At 40.8% G+C, this 19,107-nt stretch overlaps 1 protein-coding gene across 3 annotated transcripts in view; it reads right to left on the bottom strand.

The window, feature by feature from the left end:
- LOC139418811 (SLAM family member 9-like) overlaps positions 1-19,107 on the bottom strand; it is a 139,590-nt gene that overhangs the window by 26,056 nt on the left and 94,427 nt on the right. The window contains exon 1 of one of the 3 annotated variants that reach the window (XM_071168530.1): positions 3,244-3,415. The exons of 1 other annotated variant lie outside the window; for it this stretch is intronic. In XM_071168530.1, the coding sequence (XP_071024631.1) occupies positions 3,244-3,295 (52 nt within the window). In that variant the 5' untranslated portion in view covers positions 3,296-3,415. Of the gene's footprint in view, positions 1-3,243; positions 3,416-19,107 lie in introns of those variants that run through there. One more of the 3 variants, XM_071168532.1, reaches the window with a different exon arrangement.

A 19,107-nucleotide genomic window follows, 5' to 3' on the forward strand; every position in this document is an offset into this window, starting at 1 on the left:
CATGTCTTAAATGGGCAGGACACTTACATTCTTGCTAACCTAACTGCAGTGTCCAATTCACAGTAGCTATCACGGCAAACTTTTATCACGTTAACTCCTCGCAGACTTAATGCAACATTTTGTGTAGTGATGTAATTCTTCACTGGATCAGTCTGAAACGTTGCACACACACTGCTGCCATGTTGAAGACAACATTGAAGTTACAAATAGAGTCATATCTCAATGTATGCCTTGCATGTTTTTTTGTTTGTGTTACCTTTTATGAGATCTAATGTGTTACATTGTCCTACATTCATTTCACATTTCCACAAACTTCAAAGTGTTTATTTTCAAATGGAAACAAGAATATGCATATCCTTGCTTCAGCTCCTGAGCTATAGGCAGTTAGATTTGGGTATGCCATTGTAGGAGAAAATCGATCCTTAGCAACATGCCTATGCATTTTGTATTTAGGCTGTATAAATATACATTTCCAAAAACAATTACTTAGAATTGAACAATAATAAAATGCTTTATTAAGCTATACAGTCATTCTACAGTGCCTTTAAATTAACTTTAAGAAACACGAGTTTGTCCAGTCTTTGGTTTGAGTATCATGTGGTGAGCTATGCACGCCTAGTTGTTAATTTAGCATAGCAGATGCTTTTATATTCCCATGCCCACAGACGACACAAATCTATTTTGTAACAACAATATCATGGAATAAAATATAATAAATTAGTAGATAGTTTTGTGTAAAAAAAGTTACAAGTGCATATAGGCCTACCTTATGATATGCGGCTCTGTGTTAAAAAACAAATTTATTTTTCTCAAATTCGATGATTAGATACTTCAGATGTAACTGGTTCATTATTACACTGTTAGCACTGTTCCTAACTTAGACTATCCTCTTATTTAACAGCCTGTATTGAAATCACAACCTCTCTGGTGCTGTAGCATGCGCTCATTCAGTCTCTTGCTCTGGTTTGATATTACAATATTCTGCTTGTCTCCAGTCATGTAAAATGAAGTAGAATTGCATAAATGTGTTTATAAAAGGCCATTTCTTCTCAGAACTCAAATAAGATGATAGATTCATGCAGTGCTTTTATTATAATGGAGATCTTTTCCCCTCTACCCTTGTCCGCGGTGGAATGTGAATCCACAACCGTCTGACAATTTTGGCATGTAGGCTAATGCTTACAAAATTAAGAACAGCTTCTAAAACTGCATATCTAAAGGCTCTGGTCTGCCCTAGGATTGAGGGTAAAGCAGTAGGCATGTTCTCTGCTATCCACTTTGTTTCATTTTGGGTACAGGGGAGGGTCACTTGTCTCATTTCAAACGGTCAGGGAGTGTAAAAATACATTTTACTGAAGGGTCATCCATATTAATTTCAGAGAGGTCCGATTTTCTCCAGGTATCCCTCATTATAAATACCTTACAGTCCCTTAACAGTTCACAAGCACCTCAGTCAAAAAACTCAAGATAGATCTGACAGACAAAACCAAAACCTGAAAACCCACATCATTTCCTTCTCACACTACATCTTAAATACTTTGAGGGCTTGTTTCTCAGACACATATTAGGCCTAGTCCTGGACTAAAACCCTGTTTAAATGGAGATTCTACATTGTGCATACTTTTTAGTCCAGGGCTTAATCTGTGTCCAGGAAACAGGCCCTGAATGTTTGATCTACGGGGGTTCTTCATTTAGTTGATGGACCTACAGTATGCTCATTGTCATTCAATGATACAACACCATGGAGGAGATTCCCAACTCTAGTTCTTATCATGACAATAATGTTTTAAAACGTCATACGAAACATACAACACAGTTGTTCATGTTACAGTTTCAGAAAAGGGGAAGTTGTTTAAGAGCAGCACTTTAGGCAAGTTGGACAAACATCTCATGCAGTGAGTTGATAAAATCTTGTTACCAAGAGGAAATGCTCTCTCTTCTCCATCCTGAACAGCGACGGTATCCTTATGTAATACATGTATCACTAGCCACTTTATACTATACTATGCCACTTTGTTTACATACTCATCTCATTTGTACATACTGTACCCGATACTATCTACTGTATCTTGCCTATGCTGCTCTGTACCATCACTCATTCATATATCCTTATGTACATATTCTTTATCCCCTTACACTGTGTACAAGACAGTAGTTTTGGAATTGTTAGTTAGATTACTTGTTATTACTGCATTGTCGGAACTAGAAGCACAAGCATTTCGCTACACTCGCATTAACATCTGCTAACCATGTGTATGTGACAAATAAAATTTGATTTGATTTGATTTGATTTGATTTGATTTGATTTGATTTGAACACAGAGGGGAATGACTTGTGTGAGATCACAGTTAAAAAAAAAAAAAAAAAACTTTATTTAACTAGGCAAATGAGTTAGGAACAACTTCTTATTTTCAATGACGACCAAGGAACAGTGGTTTAACTGCCTGTTCAGGGGCAGAACAACATATGTGTACCTTGTCAACTCAGGAGTTTGAACTTGCAACCTTCTGTTTACTAGTCCAACGCTCTAACCACTAGACTACTCTGCTGCCCCTTCAAGCCCAACATTCAAATAAGAGGCAAATTGGTTGCAGTCAGATCATTAGTCCCAGAGAAACAGATAAAGTCACCTTGAGTTACTCAATTTGATAAACTTCGCTTTCTCTATGAGATACAACAGAGTATGTCTGCACAATTTTTTTTCACACAACTGTTGTTAGGTGTAGCCATCAACGCTTGTGAACATAGCCAAGGGAAATAGGGCTGTAGCACCCCCTGAAAAATAAAAAAAGAAGGAAAAAAACAGAAAAAAAACAGCGCCCAGCCCCCACCATAAAACTGCTTTTTGCGGCTATGCTTGTGTAAATGCTTTTGCACATAAAAACTCCCTACAACCTTAGCAAATGGGTCGATGCCTCCTTTTTATATCAGTTGTGTATCTTGAGGGTGTAGGCTCCGCCTGGAACAACAGTGGAAGTCCCATAACATTGTATAAAGCATCAGGTAGCCAAGCCTGCAGACACAGTAATTACATTTGGGAACATAACTAATAAGACTAATAAGCCTACATGTATAGCTTACCTATATATATATATATATATATATATATATATATATATATATATATATTACGTTTCTGTATCACATGGAAAAATGTCTAAATGTGTCACACATGAGTTTAACACATCTGTCTCTAGTCTCAAGTCTCCACAACCACAGTCACAATAATCAAGAGGCACATACCGAAGAGATTCAGCAGCGTCACCTTCAGTTTTTTTCTCTGAGAAAACAGCATTGTAGCCTACAGTCCATACAATCATCCAACTGGTTCCACTAAATCATCTACAAATAACATGACATAGTCTGAGATACTCGACAAGAGCGCCCAGACATTGAGTTTGTTAGTTTAAGCTTTCCCAGGGGCCGGGTGGGTGGAGTTTAAATTTACATCTACAGCTGTATTTACTTTCACAAACAATATAAAAAAGAGGAGGGGCATGGAGCGAGATATTATCCTGTTATCAGAGCGGCAGCCTTGGTGGTGTACCCAGCAATCTTTGCAGTGTTTTTCAAAATGATGAAACCGCATCAAAGGTAACACCTGTTAATTTGTCTCTGAAAAGACTGTTATAGAGGAACTTATCCTGTGTGCATTCTTTCTAGCCCAGATAATTTTTGAATGTTGAGTGATGGTGGATGAGCATCACATTTCGAGGCAGAGAACAGAGAGAGAGAGAAGTCAGAGAGCGAGAGAAGGGGGAGAGTGAGGGAGGAGGGAGAGAGAGAGAGGAGGGAGAGCGAGAGAGAGAGAGGGGAGGAGAGAGAGAAAACAGCCAGGAACACTCTCTCTCTAATCATTCTTGATTAAACATGATTTAAAATTATTTTTTTTTACATCAAATAAAATTTAAATGTATTGGTCACATGCACATATTTAGCAGATATTATTGTGTGTGTAGCGACATGCATTTATTTATTGTATGTTTGTGAAGGATTCACCATCCTGCTTTGTGAACAATTTGACCAGGTGACACAATAATGATCCATTTGAGCAGGGCGTTATGTGTTTAGTGTCTGTGAGTGAAGACTGTCTGCTGGCTATTTTGATCCACACTGGGTGAACCGTTTAGGAATTACAGCACCTCTTGTACATATTCCCCCCTAATTTAGGGGAGCAAAAGTATTGTCACATTTCTACAATTGTTCTTTTAGTTTGAAAATGTGTTTTAGGTTGTGTAGATCAGGGGGGAAAAAAATCTAAATGTTACCCTTTTAATATTTTAATTTAAGGCGGCAAAATGTGAAAACTGCTCAAGGGTATGTTGGGTTGCTAGATCAGAAGATTGCTAGATCGAATCCCCGAGCTGACAAGGTTAAAAATCGATTGTTCCTAGGCCGTCATTGTCAATAAGAATTTGTTCTGAACTGACTTGCATAGTTAAATAAAGGTTAAAAACAACACATTTTGGTAGGCAATGGGGACACTATCCAGACTTGAGATTTGTTGATTTAACATGGACTTAAGCCCCCCAATTGTACTAAAGTAATTTTTTTGTAAATGTATACAAGTCTGAATCAGAGCCTGTAAAAACTACAACTACCTAACACCAACACCTAAAGCTAATAATACCAAATTAAAATCAGTTACAGTACACTGTACACTCAATAGTAACAATATACTTACTTTTTAGCACTTTGCGATTGTGCGATTTTTGCGATTTTTAATTGAAAGCAGGTTAAGAAATGAAATGTATTATTATTGATTACTGTTACTCTTAAATAATATGCATGTCAAACAAATATGTCTACCTAGATAAGCTTAGTCACAGACACGTTCATTTATTCTTCACATTCCTCACAGCTCGTTAAATACATTCTTATAACACCTGACACATTTGTGAAAGTTAAACATGTTTCACCTGCATTCTGATTGGTTTTCTCAACTTTTGTGACGTTAGTATAGGGATATTGTATAGTATCTTTTTTTCCCAATTCATTTTGGAGAAGAGCCTGTAGTTTGTGATTAATGATGGATTGTGGAGTAGATACCTTGGAATCAGGACAAGACAACAACGGACACATTTCTGTAATAGGGTGAACTATAACTTTTATAAGATACACCGGGCCAAAAAAGACATGTCGACCTATTTTGAGAGGGTTATGTTAGCTAGTTAAACCATTTAGCAGTTGTCAGTTAATTCAGATGTACTAATGGCACTAAAGACGTCTCTTTTCTTGTTCTACGGGAGTGTTTTGAACCAGAACAAGAACAGTTCACCACGTTCAGACACTCAACTATGACACTATGACAACTGCGATACCCTCATAACCCACAGCTTTTTTCTTCTCACGCTGTAACAGTATCATTATTGAGACATTCACAGCATTCTCAACCATCTTCCCCATCTCATTTACTGTTCTGACCACATTGACGTTTTACGTGAAGCCCACTGCCTGTTTCCTCAACATCTTGTCTATCGCTCTGCTATCTAGCTTCTCTATGTGACAGACATTTCCTTTTAAAGAACAACAGTCTGATACCATTAAATGCATCTTAAATACTTGCCATACTTTGGATCACCAAAGGGTTCTTCATTTTGTTGGTGGACCCGACAACATTGGAAGACTTGATAGAGCTGATGGTCACTTTAAATGGAACACTAGTCACTTTAATAATGTTTCCATACTGTTTGACTCATTTCATAATGTACATACTGTATTTTACTGTATTTTTTGTCAATGCCACTCAGGCATGGCTTGTCACAATATTTATATATTTTTTTAATTCCATTCTTTTACTTTTAGATTTGTGTGTATTGTTCTGTTGGAGGTAGGAACACAAGCATTTCGCTACACCTGCAATAACATCTGCTAAATATGTGTATGTGTCCAATGCATTTGATTTGATGTACAGTACATTTCTATGAGGATGACACGGTTCTCTATTCAAGTGGCAGCAGTTTGACTTTGACTTTTTAAAAAGCTCAAACAGCTTTTAACATCCGTCAACAGAATCAGTATGATTTGAAGCTCCTTCTGAATTCCTCTAAAACAAAATACATTGTCTTTTCCAATACTAAACACTCTGAAAACAGTGTCATTACTTCCTTGGAAGGAAATTCCATAGAGCGAGTGAAGCTGAGTTCCCCTAATCATGTTGAGAACCTGGTAAAGAAGATCAAGTTGAGAATAGGTCTTTATTACCAGCATAAGTGTTGTTTTTCATTGGAGGCCAGAAAATAGCTGCTACCGAGAACCTTCCTGTCTGTCCTGGACTACAGTGATGTAATGTATAAACAGACCTCAAGCACAACCCTGATTTTGTGTATCATGCAGCTCTTAGGTTTATTAGCAACCAAAAGCATCTGACACATCACTGTGATCTCTATAGTGCTGTTGGCTGTTCGTCGTTGACTCTACTACGCTTACACATTATTACACTATGATTTAGAAGGGCATTTTGGGAAAACTTCTTTGATAAGGTCCGAAAATTAAATACCAGCTACGGTCTCACTACTTACTTTTAATGGTTACTGAAATCAGAACAGATCGTGGCAAAAAGTATTTTAGCAACTAATTCCAGTGATTTTGTAATTCTGTCCAGACCAGCATGAATCTCCAGAATCTTGTTTCCTTGGAGGAGTTTGAATGTTTGGTTGACACATGTTTCTAAGGAATGTGATTGTCATTCGGACTTGATGCTGTGGTACATATGATAGATTTAAAAAAAATCTAAGATGATTATATGTTTCTGTAATTGAAATGTATGTCTGTCTATGTAAATGTTAATTTTTTATGGTGTGTCTATGTCTGTAAGTTGTTACAGTATGTCTGATATTTGTATCAAACATTGCTCACCCCTGCTGCTATCTTGGTTGGACAAGGTCTCTCTTGAAAAATATATTTTTATCTCAATGAGATTAACCTGGATTAACAAAGGCTAAATAGAACATAATAATACTTCTCCTTCTATAATACATATTGTGGGCATTTCCCAACTCACTGTTCATGTTAAAGTGTCAGAAAAAGTTCAAGAGGAAGTGCGAGCTCTGTCAGTTGGCCAATATTCAAAACAGAGGCAAAATTTGGCTCCCAAGTGGCGCAGCAGTCTAAGGCACAGCATCTCAGTGCCAGAGAGGTCACGATAGTACCTGGTTCAAATCCAGCCTGTATCACATCTGGCCATGACTGGTGCACAATTGTCACTTCACTGTGCCGTCTGGGTTTGGCCGGAGCAGGCCGTCATTGTAAATAAGAGTTTGTTCTTAACTCACTTGCCTTGTTAAATAAAGGTTAAATAAAAAATAGTGATGGTGAAGCTGTAGAACCTTCCGAGGATCTGAAGACACATGCCAAATCCTTTAAATCTCCTGAGGGAGATTTGTTGTGCCCTCTTTGTCATGCCCTCTTCACAACTGTCTTGGTGTGTTTGGATCATGATAGTTTGTTGGTGATGTGGACACCAATGAACTTGAAGCTCTCAACCTGCTCCACTACAGCCCTGTCAATGATAATGTAGTCCACAATCATCTCCTTTGATTTGCTCACATTGAGAGAGAGGTTGTTATCCTGGCACCACACGGCCAGGTCTCTGACCTCCTTCCTATAGGCTGTCTCATCATTGTCAGTGATCAGGCCTACCACTGTTGTGTCGTCGGCAAACTTAATGATGGTGTGGGCCATGCAGTCATGGGTGAACAGGGAGTACAGGAGGGGACTGAGCACCCACCCCTGAGGGGCCCCAGTGTTGAGGATCAGCGTGGCAGATGTGTTGTTACCTACCCTTACCACCTGGTGGCGGCCCATCAGGAAGTCCAGGATTCAGTTGCAGAGAGAGGTGTTTAGTTCCAGGGTCCTTAGCTTAGTGATGAGCTTTGAGGGAACTACGGTGTTGAACGCTGAGCTGTAGTCAATGAATAGCATTCTCAAGTAGGTGTTCCTTTTCTCCAGATGGGAAAGGGAAGTGTGGGGTGCAATAGAGATTGTATCATCTGTGTATCTGTTGGGAAGGTATGCAAATTGGATTGGGTCAAGTGTTTCTGGGATAGAGGGTACCAAACTAGGAGGCCCACGGCAGTCCAAGCACACACAGGTTCCACCGGCTCCAAAAAGGGATTACAGCTACACAATTAATTGAATTCAGATATCCATATGGCATGCAATATTTTGAAATGACACCCAGCCGTGTATCGCGTCCTTTCTTTTTTTACTCCGTTTTTTCCCCTCTTGCGGCTGCTTTTCACACACAACAAGCCCGGCCCGCCACTCAAACAGCACAATTCCTCCTCTTCACTGTAATATTTACTATACGTTTGCATGCTGTTCTGTTAGGTCAAATGCAGTCAACGGATGGTTGCAAACAAGAATGATGCTGCTTTCCACTTTGCTTCTAAATATACATCCTCCTACTTCGATTATTCCAATAGTTCACCCAAGTGTTTTGATATATATTGCAAGTCAAATTGCAATTGAAATATTTGGTTAAAAAAAAAACGCTATATGCTTTTTTGCCTATATCGTGCAGCCCTAGTTACAGAAGCCACCTTTTTCACTAATACTTACCCGAGAAGCCTGAACTGTCAAAGCCACATATAGACCAATTCCATAGACCCCATGGTTTCAAAAACAATACTCACCTTGCGAGTCTAAAATGTCAGAACCTCAAGTCTAAAACATTAGAACACCTGTCATGACTTGGTGAAACACACAAGTGCGCTGCATAGCATCGATTAGAGTCGATGAACCATGGCAACCCGAGGCCCAAACACACAGGAAATCTACAGTAACCTGAAATCTATATACTCGCACGCTGCCACGACAACCAAAGGCTCAAATCCACAGAAAGCTGAGGTAATCCTGATAATGTGCACATTAGGTGCTGCCACACCTAAAGGCAGCACAAGGCTCAAACTCACAGGGAACTGTGGTAACCCAGATAAGGGTTACCAGGCTGCACAACCTGTACGCTACCTAACACTATGAGCAACACTGGGAGAAGATAAATCCAAGCTATAAAACCTTACAAAGCTATGTGTGGAACCCCAATTCACTGCAGCACAGTTATCACCAATCGTCATGCCCCTGAACAATGGCCAAGAAGCTGCCACACCCATATGGAGGAGATGAGAAAGGGAATAGTCTGAAAAGTGGGACCTGTAAGACATACAGTAGGCATAACATTGGGAGCAAAAGATGCATTAGGATGTAACATCATTTTGGAGTTGCCAGGTGCGAACTCCAAACAGGAAGGGTGTACTGATAGCTCGTGGAGATCCCGAACACGCTTGGCCGACACCAAGGCCATGAGCAGGGCAGTCTGTAGGAAAGGATTTTCTGAGCCACAGTCCAATAAGGCTCACACAGAGCATCCAGGACCAAAGCCAGGTCCCAGGTTGGTGCCATAGCCTTCGACACTGGACTGAGCTGACACACATCTTTCAGGAACTGCACACAAGAGGCTGAGACCCCGGGGTAAAGCCATCAATTCCTACATGACACGCCAAAATGGCTGCCATTTAAACCTTCAATGTGGAAAAAGAAAGGCCCTACACAAAAGGTTATTGCAAGAACGTCAAAATGTCCACCAAAGAAACTCAACCACTGAGGGGTGCAGTCTCCATGCCATAGAGATATCTGTAAAGATACATCACCCTGAGCGACAGGAAATTTGCACTGCTCCTTAAGAACAGATAACGTGCCAGGTTTAGGAGAAAGAGAGACCACATCCCTCTGCCTGATGATAGACCTTACCAGCACATACTGGTCCTCCAACATCTGAAATAAAAACCTCAGCTATAGCAAAACTGTCTATCTCTAGGGAATTAATATGCAGCATTCTTTGCGCTGTTTACCAAATCCCTCTTTCTGAGTAGCACTCCATATCTCAGTAAGGATGCTTCGGTCACGATGATCCTGCAGTCACTACCCGGGCCATGACAACCCCACCTCCATGTTCTTGTTAAACTCTTGCAGCAAATCAATTTGATACATCTATAGCATATTAACCACATTCAACAACCTGTCAGCGACTCCTGCAGCTTGGTACCCATTGTTACGCTGATGCTTTGAGAACCGACAGTGTTTATTCGGAAGCATTGCACTAAGATTGTCAGCATCTTGAGCCCAGGTAAAACTCAGGTAAGTAACTTGCCAGCTTTCCATACATCATCGTTGTGCAAACAAGCCCCGCCTCCTCCATACCCTCTACACGGCTCCCGAGTGGCACAGCAGTCTAAGGCACTGCATCTCAGTCTCTGGTTTGAATCCAGACTGTATCACATCTGGCTGTAATTGGGAGTCCCATAGAGCGGCACACAATTTCACCAGCTTGACCGAAAGAGGGGTATCACACCTTGCCTTTAGCTCATTGGCAAAATCTTTAACCATTTCCGAGGTCGCTTCACCAGAAGACCCTTTACCAGCAGTCTCAATCTCTCTCACAAAGTCAGCCCAACACTCAATGGAAGTTGAACGCAGCCGGAGGCAATGGTCACACAAACTGGTACGAGCCAAAGCCTCCTGAGTGTGTTTCTACCTAGGACAAACAGGACAGCACTCCTGAGTATCTTTAATTTGCATTGTGAAACTACATGCCCTAGGTTATGGCCGGAGGTTCAAACTCGGCTGGTTTGCCTTTGTGAACTTAATCTTACCACTGGGCATCTTGCTCAAGCAAGGAAGCACAGGGCTACACAAGCAGAGAAGAAAGTAGTGGATTTTAGCAGACACAAATCCTTCCCAGGCAAGGAAGAATTAGCTACACAAGCAAAGCAGAAAATAGTTGGCTTTTAGCAAACACAAAAACCGATACCAAGATCCAAAACTCACAACACCTCGGGGCACGAGTACTCTCAACCCACTATCATAGACCTAAGTCAAAGCTCAATTTAGTAGTCTTTGTGTGATTGAACATTTTGTAAATTCCTTGACACATTCTTCCTTCAGGCGATCAAAGAATTTAAGAAATGAATGCCTGCCCCGGTATTAGTACCAGGAAGACAGAGCTTTCGAGTGCGGGCTAGGCATCCATTGACCCATTGGGCGTGATTTCAGTTTTCTTCAGGTAAATATGATTGGTCGCTAACTCCACATAGTATGTTATACCGAGTGACCGACTGAAAGAGAACAGATAGAAAATATGTAGAAATGATAATGGACCTGTATATTTTAAAGTAACTGTCCTTTTTCAAGACCGCAAACAGCTTTTGAAGAACAAATCGTTCAGGAAAAGTATTATCAGCTAGCATTTTCATTCTGATTCATTCACCTAAAAGAGCCGATTCTGAACTTCCCTTCGTTCAGCAACCATGATTGTGTGAAATAGACATGGGCGGGTGCCTCAGACATGGCCTCTGCCTGGGGCCTCTAAATCACCACACACACCACCACCACCCTTGCACTCACACACCACCACCCATGCTCTCTCTCCCCAGCAGTCTCTCCCTCCTCTGTAAATATTTGTGTAATAAAATGCCATAGACAGGCCTATGCACAGATAAGATAAACAGGAGGATGTCTCTTACAACAGCAGTGGAAAGAGAAATTCATGTGCTGATAGGAAAGCAACCGGTAGCCTACCCCATGATGGCTAGTCTACTCCATTATCGTCCAAGATCTTTATCTTTTATGTCCAGAATTGAACTGGTTCTGGCAGCCAAAACAGTCTGCGAGTCTTGATTAACACATTTATATTTTCAGTTCAACACTTTTCTGGCTTCCCTCTTCTGTTACACACGGGTGTTCTCAGATGCTGGATGGCTAATTAGCAGTCGTCTTTCTGTTCCATGAACAAGCACACACAGAGTTGGTGTAATATGGAAATATGGCCGTGGGATCCTTTTTGTTTTTAAAAATGATTTCTCAATGATTTGAAAATTTCCAAGGTTTCCAAAACCGTATTGCAACCGAGGATTATTACAATTTACACAGAGCGTCGTCGGGACTGCTGTATAATTGTAACACCTGATTCTTGTTAGGCCTATCTGAAAACACATACATTTTGAAGTCTTAAATTGACAACATAAGCATTGATCTTGAAATATTGATGGCTATTCAGAGAGTAGGCTAAGTCATCTTCGAATAAGCCATCCCTTAGCTACAAATATATTGCAGTGCAGTAGGAATGTATATATTGCAGTTATTACAAATCTACTGCAATACTGCAATAGAGCTCAGGGAGTGTTTCACAACTCGCAAAATATAGCCTAGTCTCTCATCAGGGATTTCATTTATTTTGGGAGATTGCAAAATACGACCTTTTCATTCAATGCAGTAGAAAAATATTGTTTCAGTTGATAATAAAACATGTTTGTTTAGTTACTTTTTCATCAACTTGTTTCTTCTGTAACTTTCTAGCAAATCAAGCTAGCCTACAGAGCATCTAACTAGCTAGCCTACGGAGCATCTAACTAGCTAGCCTACAGAGTATCTAACTAGCTAGCCTACAGAGCATCTAACTAGCTAGCCTACAGAGCATCTAAATAGCTAGCCTACAGAGCATCTAACTAGCTAGCCTACAGAGCATCTAACTAGCTAGCCTACAGAGCATCTAACTAGCTAGCCCACAGAGCATCTAACTAGCTAGTCAACAGAGCATCTAACTAGCTAGCTAAAAGTTACACTATACTCTAGCTTGCAACCTGTGGTTAATTATCATCAAAAACAAACGTCATTACATTTACAATAAACTAAAACGGGAGGTAACAGTCAGAAAAATAGTACCTACTTATAGGAATGGGTAATTTTTTACAAATTGCTAGCTATCCCATTAAACCATTAATGAAAACCACATATTTTTAATTTCTGTGTTTTGGTAACTTCCTGTTCTATAACGGACTCTGACCGGACTGAAGAAGACGCATGGTTTCGATCCTTCAACCACAACGGATCCTTCAACCACAAGGGGCATTGCATTGCCACTCCGGCTGTGGATGTCAATTGAATGACATCTTGCGCAATGTAACGGGAGTGCTTATGGTCAATGTGAATGATTCCTATAGAATCAATTTAGGTGCAATCAGTTAGCTTATTTTGTCAGAAATCAAATTACATACAATTTTTTTTAATCTAGGAATACTAATCTTATCTGTTTCTAACTACAGAAATAATTTCAGAACAATCTGAGATGGTGGGTGTCATGGCTTGCTGAAATGACAAGGAATGACCCAATAGTTAAACAGAATGTTATCTGCCTGAAGGCCCAAAAAACAGGATCAGGCAAGGTTTTTATTTTATTTTTTATTTCACCTTTATTTAACCAGGTAGGCCAGATGAGAAGAAGTTCTCATTTACAACTGCGACCTGGCCAAGATAAAGCAAAGCAGTGCGACACAAACAACACAGAGTTACACATGGGATAAACAACGTAAAGTCACAATAGAAAAGTATATATATAGTGTGTGCAAATGTATAAGATAAGGGAGGTAAGGCAATAAATAGGCCATAGTGGCGAAATAATTACATTTTAGCAATTAAACACTGGTAGATGTGCAGAAGATGAATGTGCAAGTAGAGTTACTGGTGCGAGAAATGAGCAAAAAGTAAATCATATGGGAATGAGGTAGTTGGGTGGGCTATTTACAGATGGGCTACGTCAGGTGCAATGATCAGTAAGCTGCTCTGACAGCTGTTGCTTAAAGTTAGTGAGGGAAGACTCCAGCTTCAGTCATTTTTGCAATTTGTTCCAGTCATTGGCAGCAGAGAACTGGAAGGAAAGGCAGCCAAAGAGGAGTTAGCTTTTGACCAGTGAAATATACCTGCTGGAGCACGTGCTATGGGTGGGTGCTGCTATAGTGACCAGTGACCTGAGATAAGGCGGGATTTTACCTAGCAAAGACTTATAGATGACCTGGAGCCAGTGGATTTGGCGACGAATATGAAGCAAGGGCCAGCCAACGAAAGCCTACAGGTCGCAGTGGTGGGTAGTACATGGGGCTTTGGTGGCAAAGCGGATGGCACTGTGATAGACTACATCCAATTTGCTGAGTAGAGTGTTGGCGGCTATTTTGTAAATGACATCGCCGAAGTCAAGGATCAGTAGGATAGTCAGTTTTAAGAGGGTATGTTTGGCAGCATGAGTGAAGTATACTTTGTTGCGAAATAGGAAGCCAATTCTAGTTTTAATTTTGGATTGAAGATGCTTAATGTGAGTCTGGAAGAAGATTTTACAGTCTAACCAGACACATAGGTATTTGTAGTTGTCCACATATTCTAAGTCAGAACCGTCCAGAGTAGTGATGCTCGAAGGGCAGGCGTGTACGGGCAGCGATCGGTTGAAGAGCATGCATTTAGTTTTACTTGCATTTAAGAGCAGTTGGAGTCTACGGAAGGATTGTTGTGTGGAATTGAAGCTCATCTGCAGGTTAGTTAACACAGTGTCCAAAGAAGGGCCAGATGTATACAGAATGGTGTCGCCTGCGTAGAGGTGGATCAGAGAATCACTAGCAGCAAGAGCGACATCATCGATGTATACAGAGAAAAGAGTCGGCCCGAGATTTGAACCCTGTGGCACCCCCGTAGAGACTACCACACTGAACTCTGTTCAGTTCAAATCTGAGAAGTAGTTGGTGAACCAGGAGAGGCAGTCATTTGAGAAACTAAGGCTGTTGAGTCTGCCGATTAGAATGCGGTGATTGTCAGAGTTTAAAGCCTTGGCCAGGTCGATGAAGACAGCTGCACAGTATTGTCTTTTATTGATGGCGGGTATAATGATATCGTTTAGGACCTTGCGTATGGCTGAGGTGCACCCATGACCAGCTCGGAAACCTGATTGCATAGCGGAGAAATTGAAAGGAGAAGCTCGAACTGTTTAGGCACAGACGTGGATAGCATGACAGAACTTTGCAGGCTATCTCTGCAGTAGATTGCAACTACACACCCTTTCGCAACTCCACCCCCTTTGACAATTCTATCTTGGCGGAAAATGTTGTAGTTGGGGATGGAAATTTCTGAATTTTTGGTGGCCTTCCTAAGCCAGGATTCAGACAGAGCTGGGACATCAGAGTTGGCGGAGTGTGCTAAAGCAGTGAATAAAACAAACTTAGGGAGGATACTTCTGATGTTAACATGCATGAAACTAAGTCTTTTACGGTTACAGAAGTCAACAAATGATAGCGCCTGGGTAATGGGAGTGGACCTGGGGGCTACAGGGCATGGGTTAACCTCTACATCACCAGAGGAACAGAGGAGGAGTAGGATAAAGGTACGGCTAAAGGCTATAAGAACTGGTCGTCTAGTGCATTGGGGACAGAGAATAAAAGTAGCAGATATATTGTGGTATTGTGTACATTTACAATGAAGGTAACTGAATGTTAATGTCTATTGTGAGAGAATGGAAAATTGTAGTAAATGTGTCAAGACAAAACAACGCAGTACCAAAGAAAAGGGAATAAATACGTCCAGAACTGCATGATGAAAATAACTGAAAAACAAATTGCCTTTGTAGAAATATAAATGTTTGCGTTGTCTATATATTTTCAACACTATGCAGGATTAAAAAATACTATATTTGAAAGTTATCCAGCATTCTGCAGCTACCATCAGAGTTGCATGTCCCTTTCTATGACTGTGGTGTGGTCATTTTTATTTACATATTGTCACGACTTCTGCCGAAGTCGTTGCCTCTCCTTGTTCGGGCGGTGCTCGGCGTTCGACGTCACCGGTCTTCTAGCCATCATTGATCCTTTTTTCATTTTCCATTGGTTTTGTCTTGTCTTCCCACACACCTGTTTTCAATCCCATTCATTACCTGTTGTGTATTTAACCCTCTGTTTCCCCTCATGTCTTTGTCAGAGATTGTTTTATTGTCAGTGTAGTATGATTGTTGTATAGGTGCGCGTTGGGTCCGCGTACCCATGTTTATGTACATTTAGTGTTATGGAGCATACTCCGTGGACATTATTAAAAGACTCCATTTTACACTCTATTTGACTCTCCTGCGCCTGACTTCCCTGCCACCTATTACACCTATGCATGACACATATGATCAGAAGCATAGCTGATAGGAATGTGTTTTACAGAATATAGGCCTACACAAACGACTTCTGATCTCCTGTACATCACAGTTCTATCTGCAAGGTTCTTTGAATAATGAACAAAATGAACAAGTCAACCCACATGGATTCCATCAAACCCTTCATCATCCCCATAGTATTGTGGTTGCGTGAATATGCATGTGTGCATGTGCGATTGCATTGCATGCTATGTAGAAATGAGCTTCTTTCTCACCATAACGTGTGGTTATCGCTTCTCTGTCTGTTCTCTTTGTAGTCAGTAGCCTATATGGGTCAGTCACTCTCATTCTCACTTGCTTATAGGAGCGATGTGGTACCTTCCTCCAGCACTGTACAGCTTCTCTTACGCAATACAGCTCAAGCCACAAACCATGCTCTCAATCTCCTTTACCCCCACTCCTCATTTCTATTTTAGGTCTGGATGTGACCTTCTCAGACTTTAAGAGTCGTAGGTCACAGTGTATTTTCACCTCCATCTTGGTTTTTCTGTGCCTTTATCACACTAGGTTTAACTGTAGCTAACCTCACCTGATAAAACATCCCTCTGTTCTCTGTCGAAGGAGAATATAATAAAACACGTATGCAAAGTCAAAGAAGACTACCTCACTACAGGAATACTGTATGCACAATATGGTTGATATTTTACTAAGAGTGTCTTATATGGAATGTATTATCTTGCTGTCTTGGGTTATAAAGGGACACACCATATTGGATCAATAAAAAACATTAGCCACACCATTCCAAAGTGCTTTAGGTGTTGCCTGGCACCATGTGGTGATGATGGGCAGGACTTGACTGGAATTTGAAAGTGTGAATTAGGGGTGGTTGGCATGCACTAACGGGGCAGAGGGATGTGTTACGTTTTCAAACTGTCTTTCATTTGCTGAGAAATAGACAACACCAACATCTTCATTAAAAAAAGTGTTTTATTTAACTAGGCAAGCCCATTTGAACCTGGGTCTGTAGTGACACCACTAACACTGTGATGCAGTGCCTTAGACCGCTGCACCACTCTGTACCCTAATTGAAACATTCACTGCAACAGCCTTATTCTAAAATTGATTGAATCGTTTTTTCCCCTCATCAATCTACACACAAAACCACATAATGACAAAGTAAAAAATGAAATGTAACATTTACATAAGTATTCTGACCCTTTCCTCAGTACTTTGTTGAAGTGCCTTTGCCTGCGATTACAGCCTTCTTCTTTGGTATGATGCTACAGGCTTGCATACTTGTTTTTGGGGAGTTTCTCCTATTCTTCCCTGCAGATCCTCTCAAGCTCTGTCAGGTTGGAGGGGGAGCATCACTGCACAGCGATTTTCAGGTATCTCTAGAGATGTTTAGTTGGGTTCAAGTCCTGGCAATCGTTGGGCAACTCAAGGACATTCAGTCCCGAAGCCACTCCTGCGTTGTCTTGGCTGTGTGCTTTGGGTCGTTGTTCTGTTGGAAGGTGAACCTTCACCCGAGTCCTGAGCCCTCTAGAGCAGATTTCCATCAAGGATCTCTCTGTACTTTGCTCAGTTCATTTTCTTTCTTCGATCCAGACAAGTCTTCCATTCCCTGCTGCTGAAAAACATCCCCACAGCCACAACCATGCTTCACCGTAAGGATAGTGCCAGGTTTCCTCCAGTCCAAAGAGTTCAATCTTGGTTTCATCAGACCAGAGAACCTTGTTTCTCATGGTCTGTGAGTCCTATAGGTGCCTTTGCCAAACTCCAAGTGGGCTGTCAAATGCATTTTACTGAGGAGTGGCTTCCGTCTGGCCACTCTACCATAAAGGCCTGATTGGTGGAGTGCTGCAGAGATGGTAGTCCTTCTGGAAGGTTCTCCGATCTCCACAGAGGAACTCTGGCGCTCTGTCAAAGTGGCCATTGGATTCTTGGTCACCACCCTGACCAAGGCCCTTCTACCCTGATTGGTCAGTTTGGTCGGGCGGCCAGCTCTACGAAGACACAGTTCGTAACACAGTTCTGTCTCGGAGCTCTACGGACAATTCCTTTGATATCATGGCTTGATTTTTGCTCTGACATGAACTGTCAACTGTGGGACCTTAAGCAGACAGGTATGTGTCTTTCCAAATCATGTCCAATCAATTGAATTTACAATCAAAATGTAGAAACATCTCAAGGACGATCAATGGAAGCAGGATACACCTGAGCTCAATTTCGAGTCTCATAAGAAAGGGTTAGAATACTTGTGTAAATGTGATATTTCCGTTTTTTTGCAAACATTTCTAAAAAACAGTTTTTGCTTCGTCATTATGGGGTGTGGATTGATGTAGATGCATGCATTTAAATGCATTAAAATGCATTTAATCCATTTTAGAATAAGACTAACGTTACAAAATGTGGAAAATGGAAAGGGGTCTGAATACTTTCGGAAAGAATTGTACAGTAAAGGGACAATCAAAAATATTTACAGCTGTTCTCATTCTCAATTCAATTATTGATAGAATTAATGATAATATAACTTAGGAATGCATCACAATATTTTTATAAACCAACAATGTTTTTCCTCATAATACTGTATGTTTAAAACTTTAATTGTGATCTGATGACGTTTCAGGTAAGACCCAAATGCAGACTGTGTCGAAGTAACAATGTTTATTACAGAAACATGGGGCAGACAAATGACCGGTCAAGGCAGGCAAGGGTCGATAATACAGAGTAGTGGGGCAAAGGTACAGGATGGCAGGCAGGGTCAGGTCAGGCAGAGGTCAGTAATCCAGTGTAGTGTGGCAAAGGTACTGTCATGGACTCATTATGTCCATAGCTCCATCTATGAATGTCAGAGCAAAACCAACTGATGGAGATGTCGTTTGGCTGAAAAACTAGTTATAGATTGTGTCTTGAAAGGTTTCAGTTCCGTCCTGTGCTCTCTAGATCCCTTGACAGTCTTGTGCTCTCTAGATCCACCCTCTCTGTTTGAGATGAATCATGGTAAATATTATCTTTAAACAAGTTGTCACTCAGTAAACACTTATATGACGTGTGAATGTCTTGTAGGATCATCTTTGGAACGTGTCCCTGAGTTTAAAACGTGCCCTTTCACATATGTAGTCACTGGTGTCATGGTGCTGGGGATAATGAATATG

This window comes from Oncorhynchus clarkii, chromosome 10 (assembly GCF_045791955.1).
Source record: "Oncorhynchus clarkii lewisi isolate Uvic-CL-2024 chromosome 10, UVic_Ocla_1.0, whole genome shotgun sequence".
Classification (NCBI taxonomy): Eukaryota; Metazoa; Chordata; class Actinopteri; order Salmoniformes; family Salmonidae; genus Oncorhynchus; species Oncorhynchus clarkii.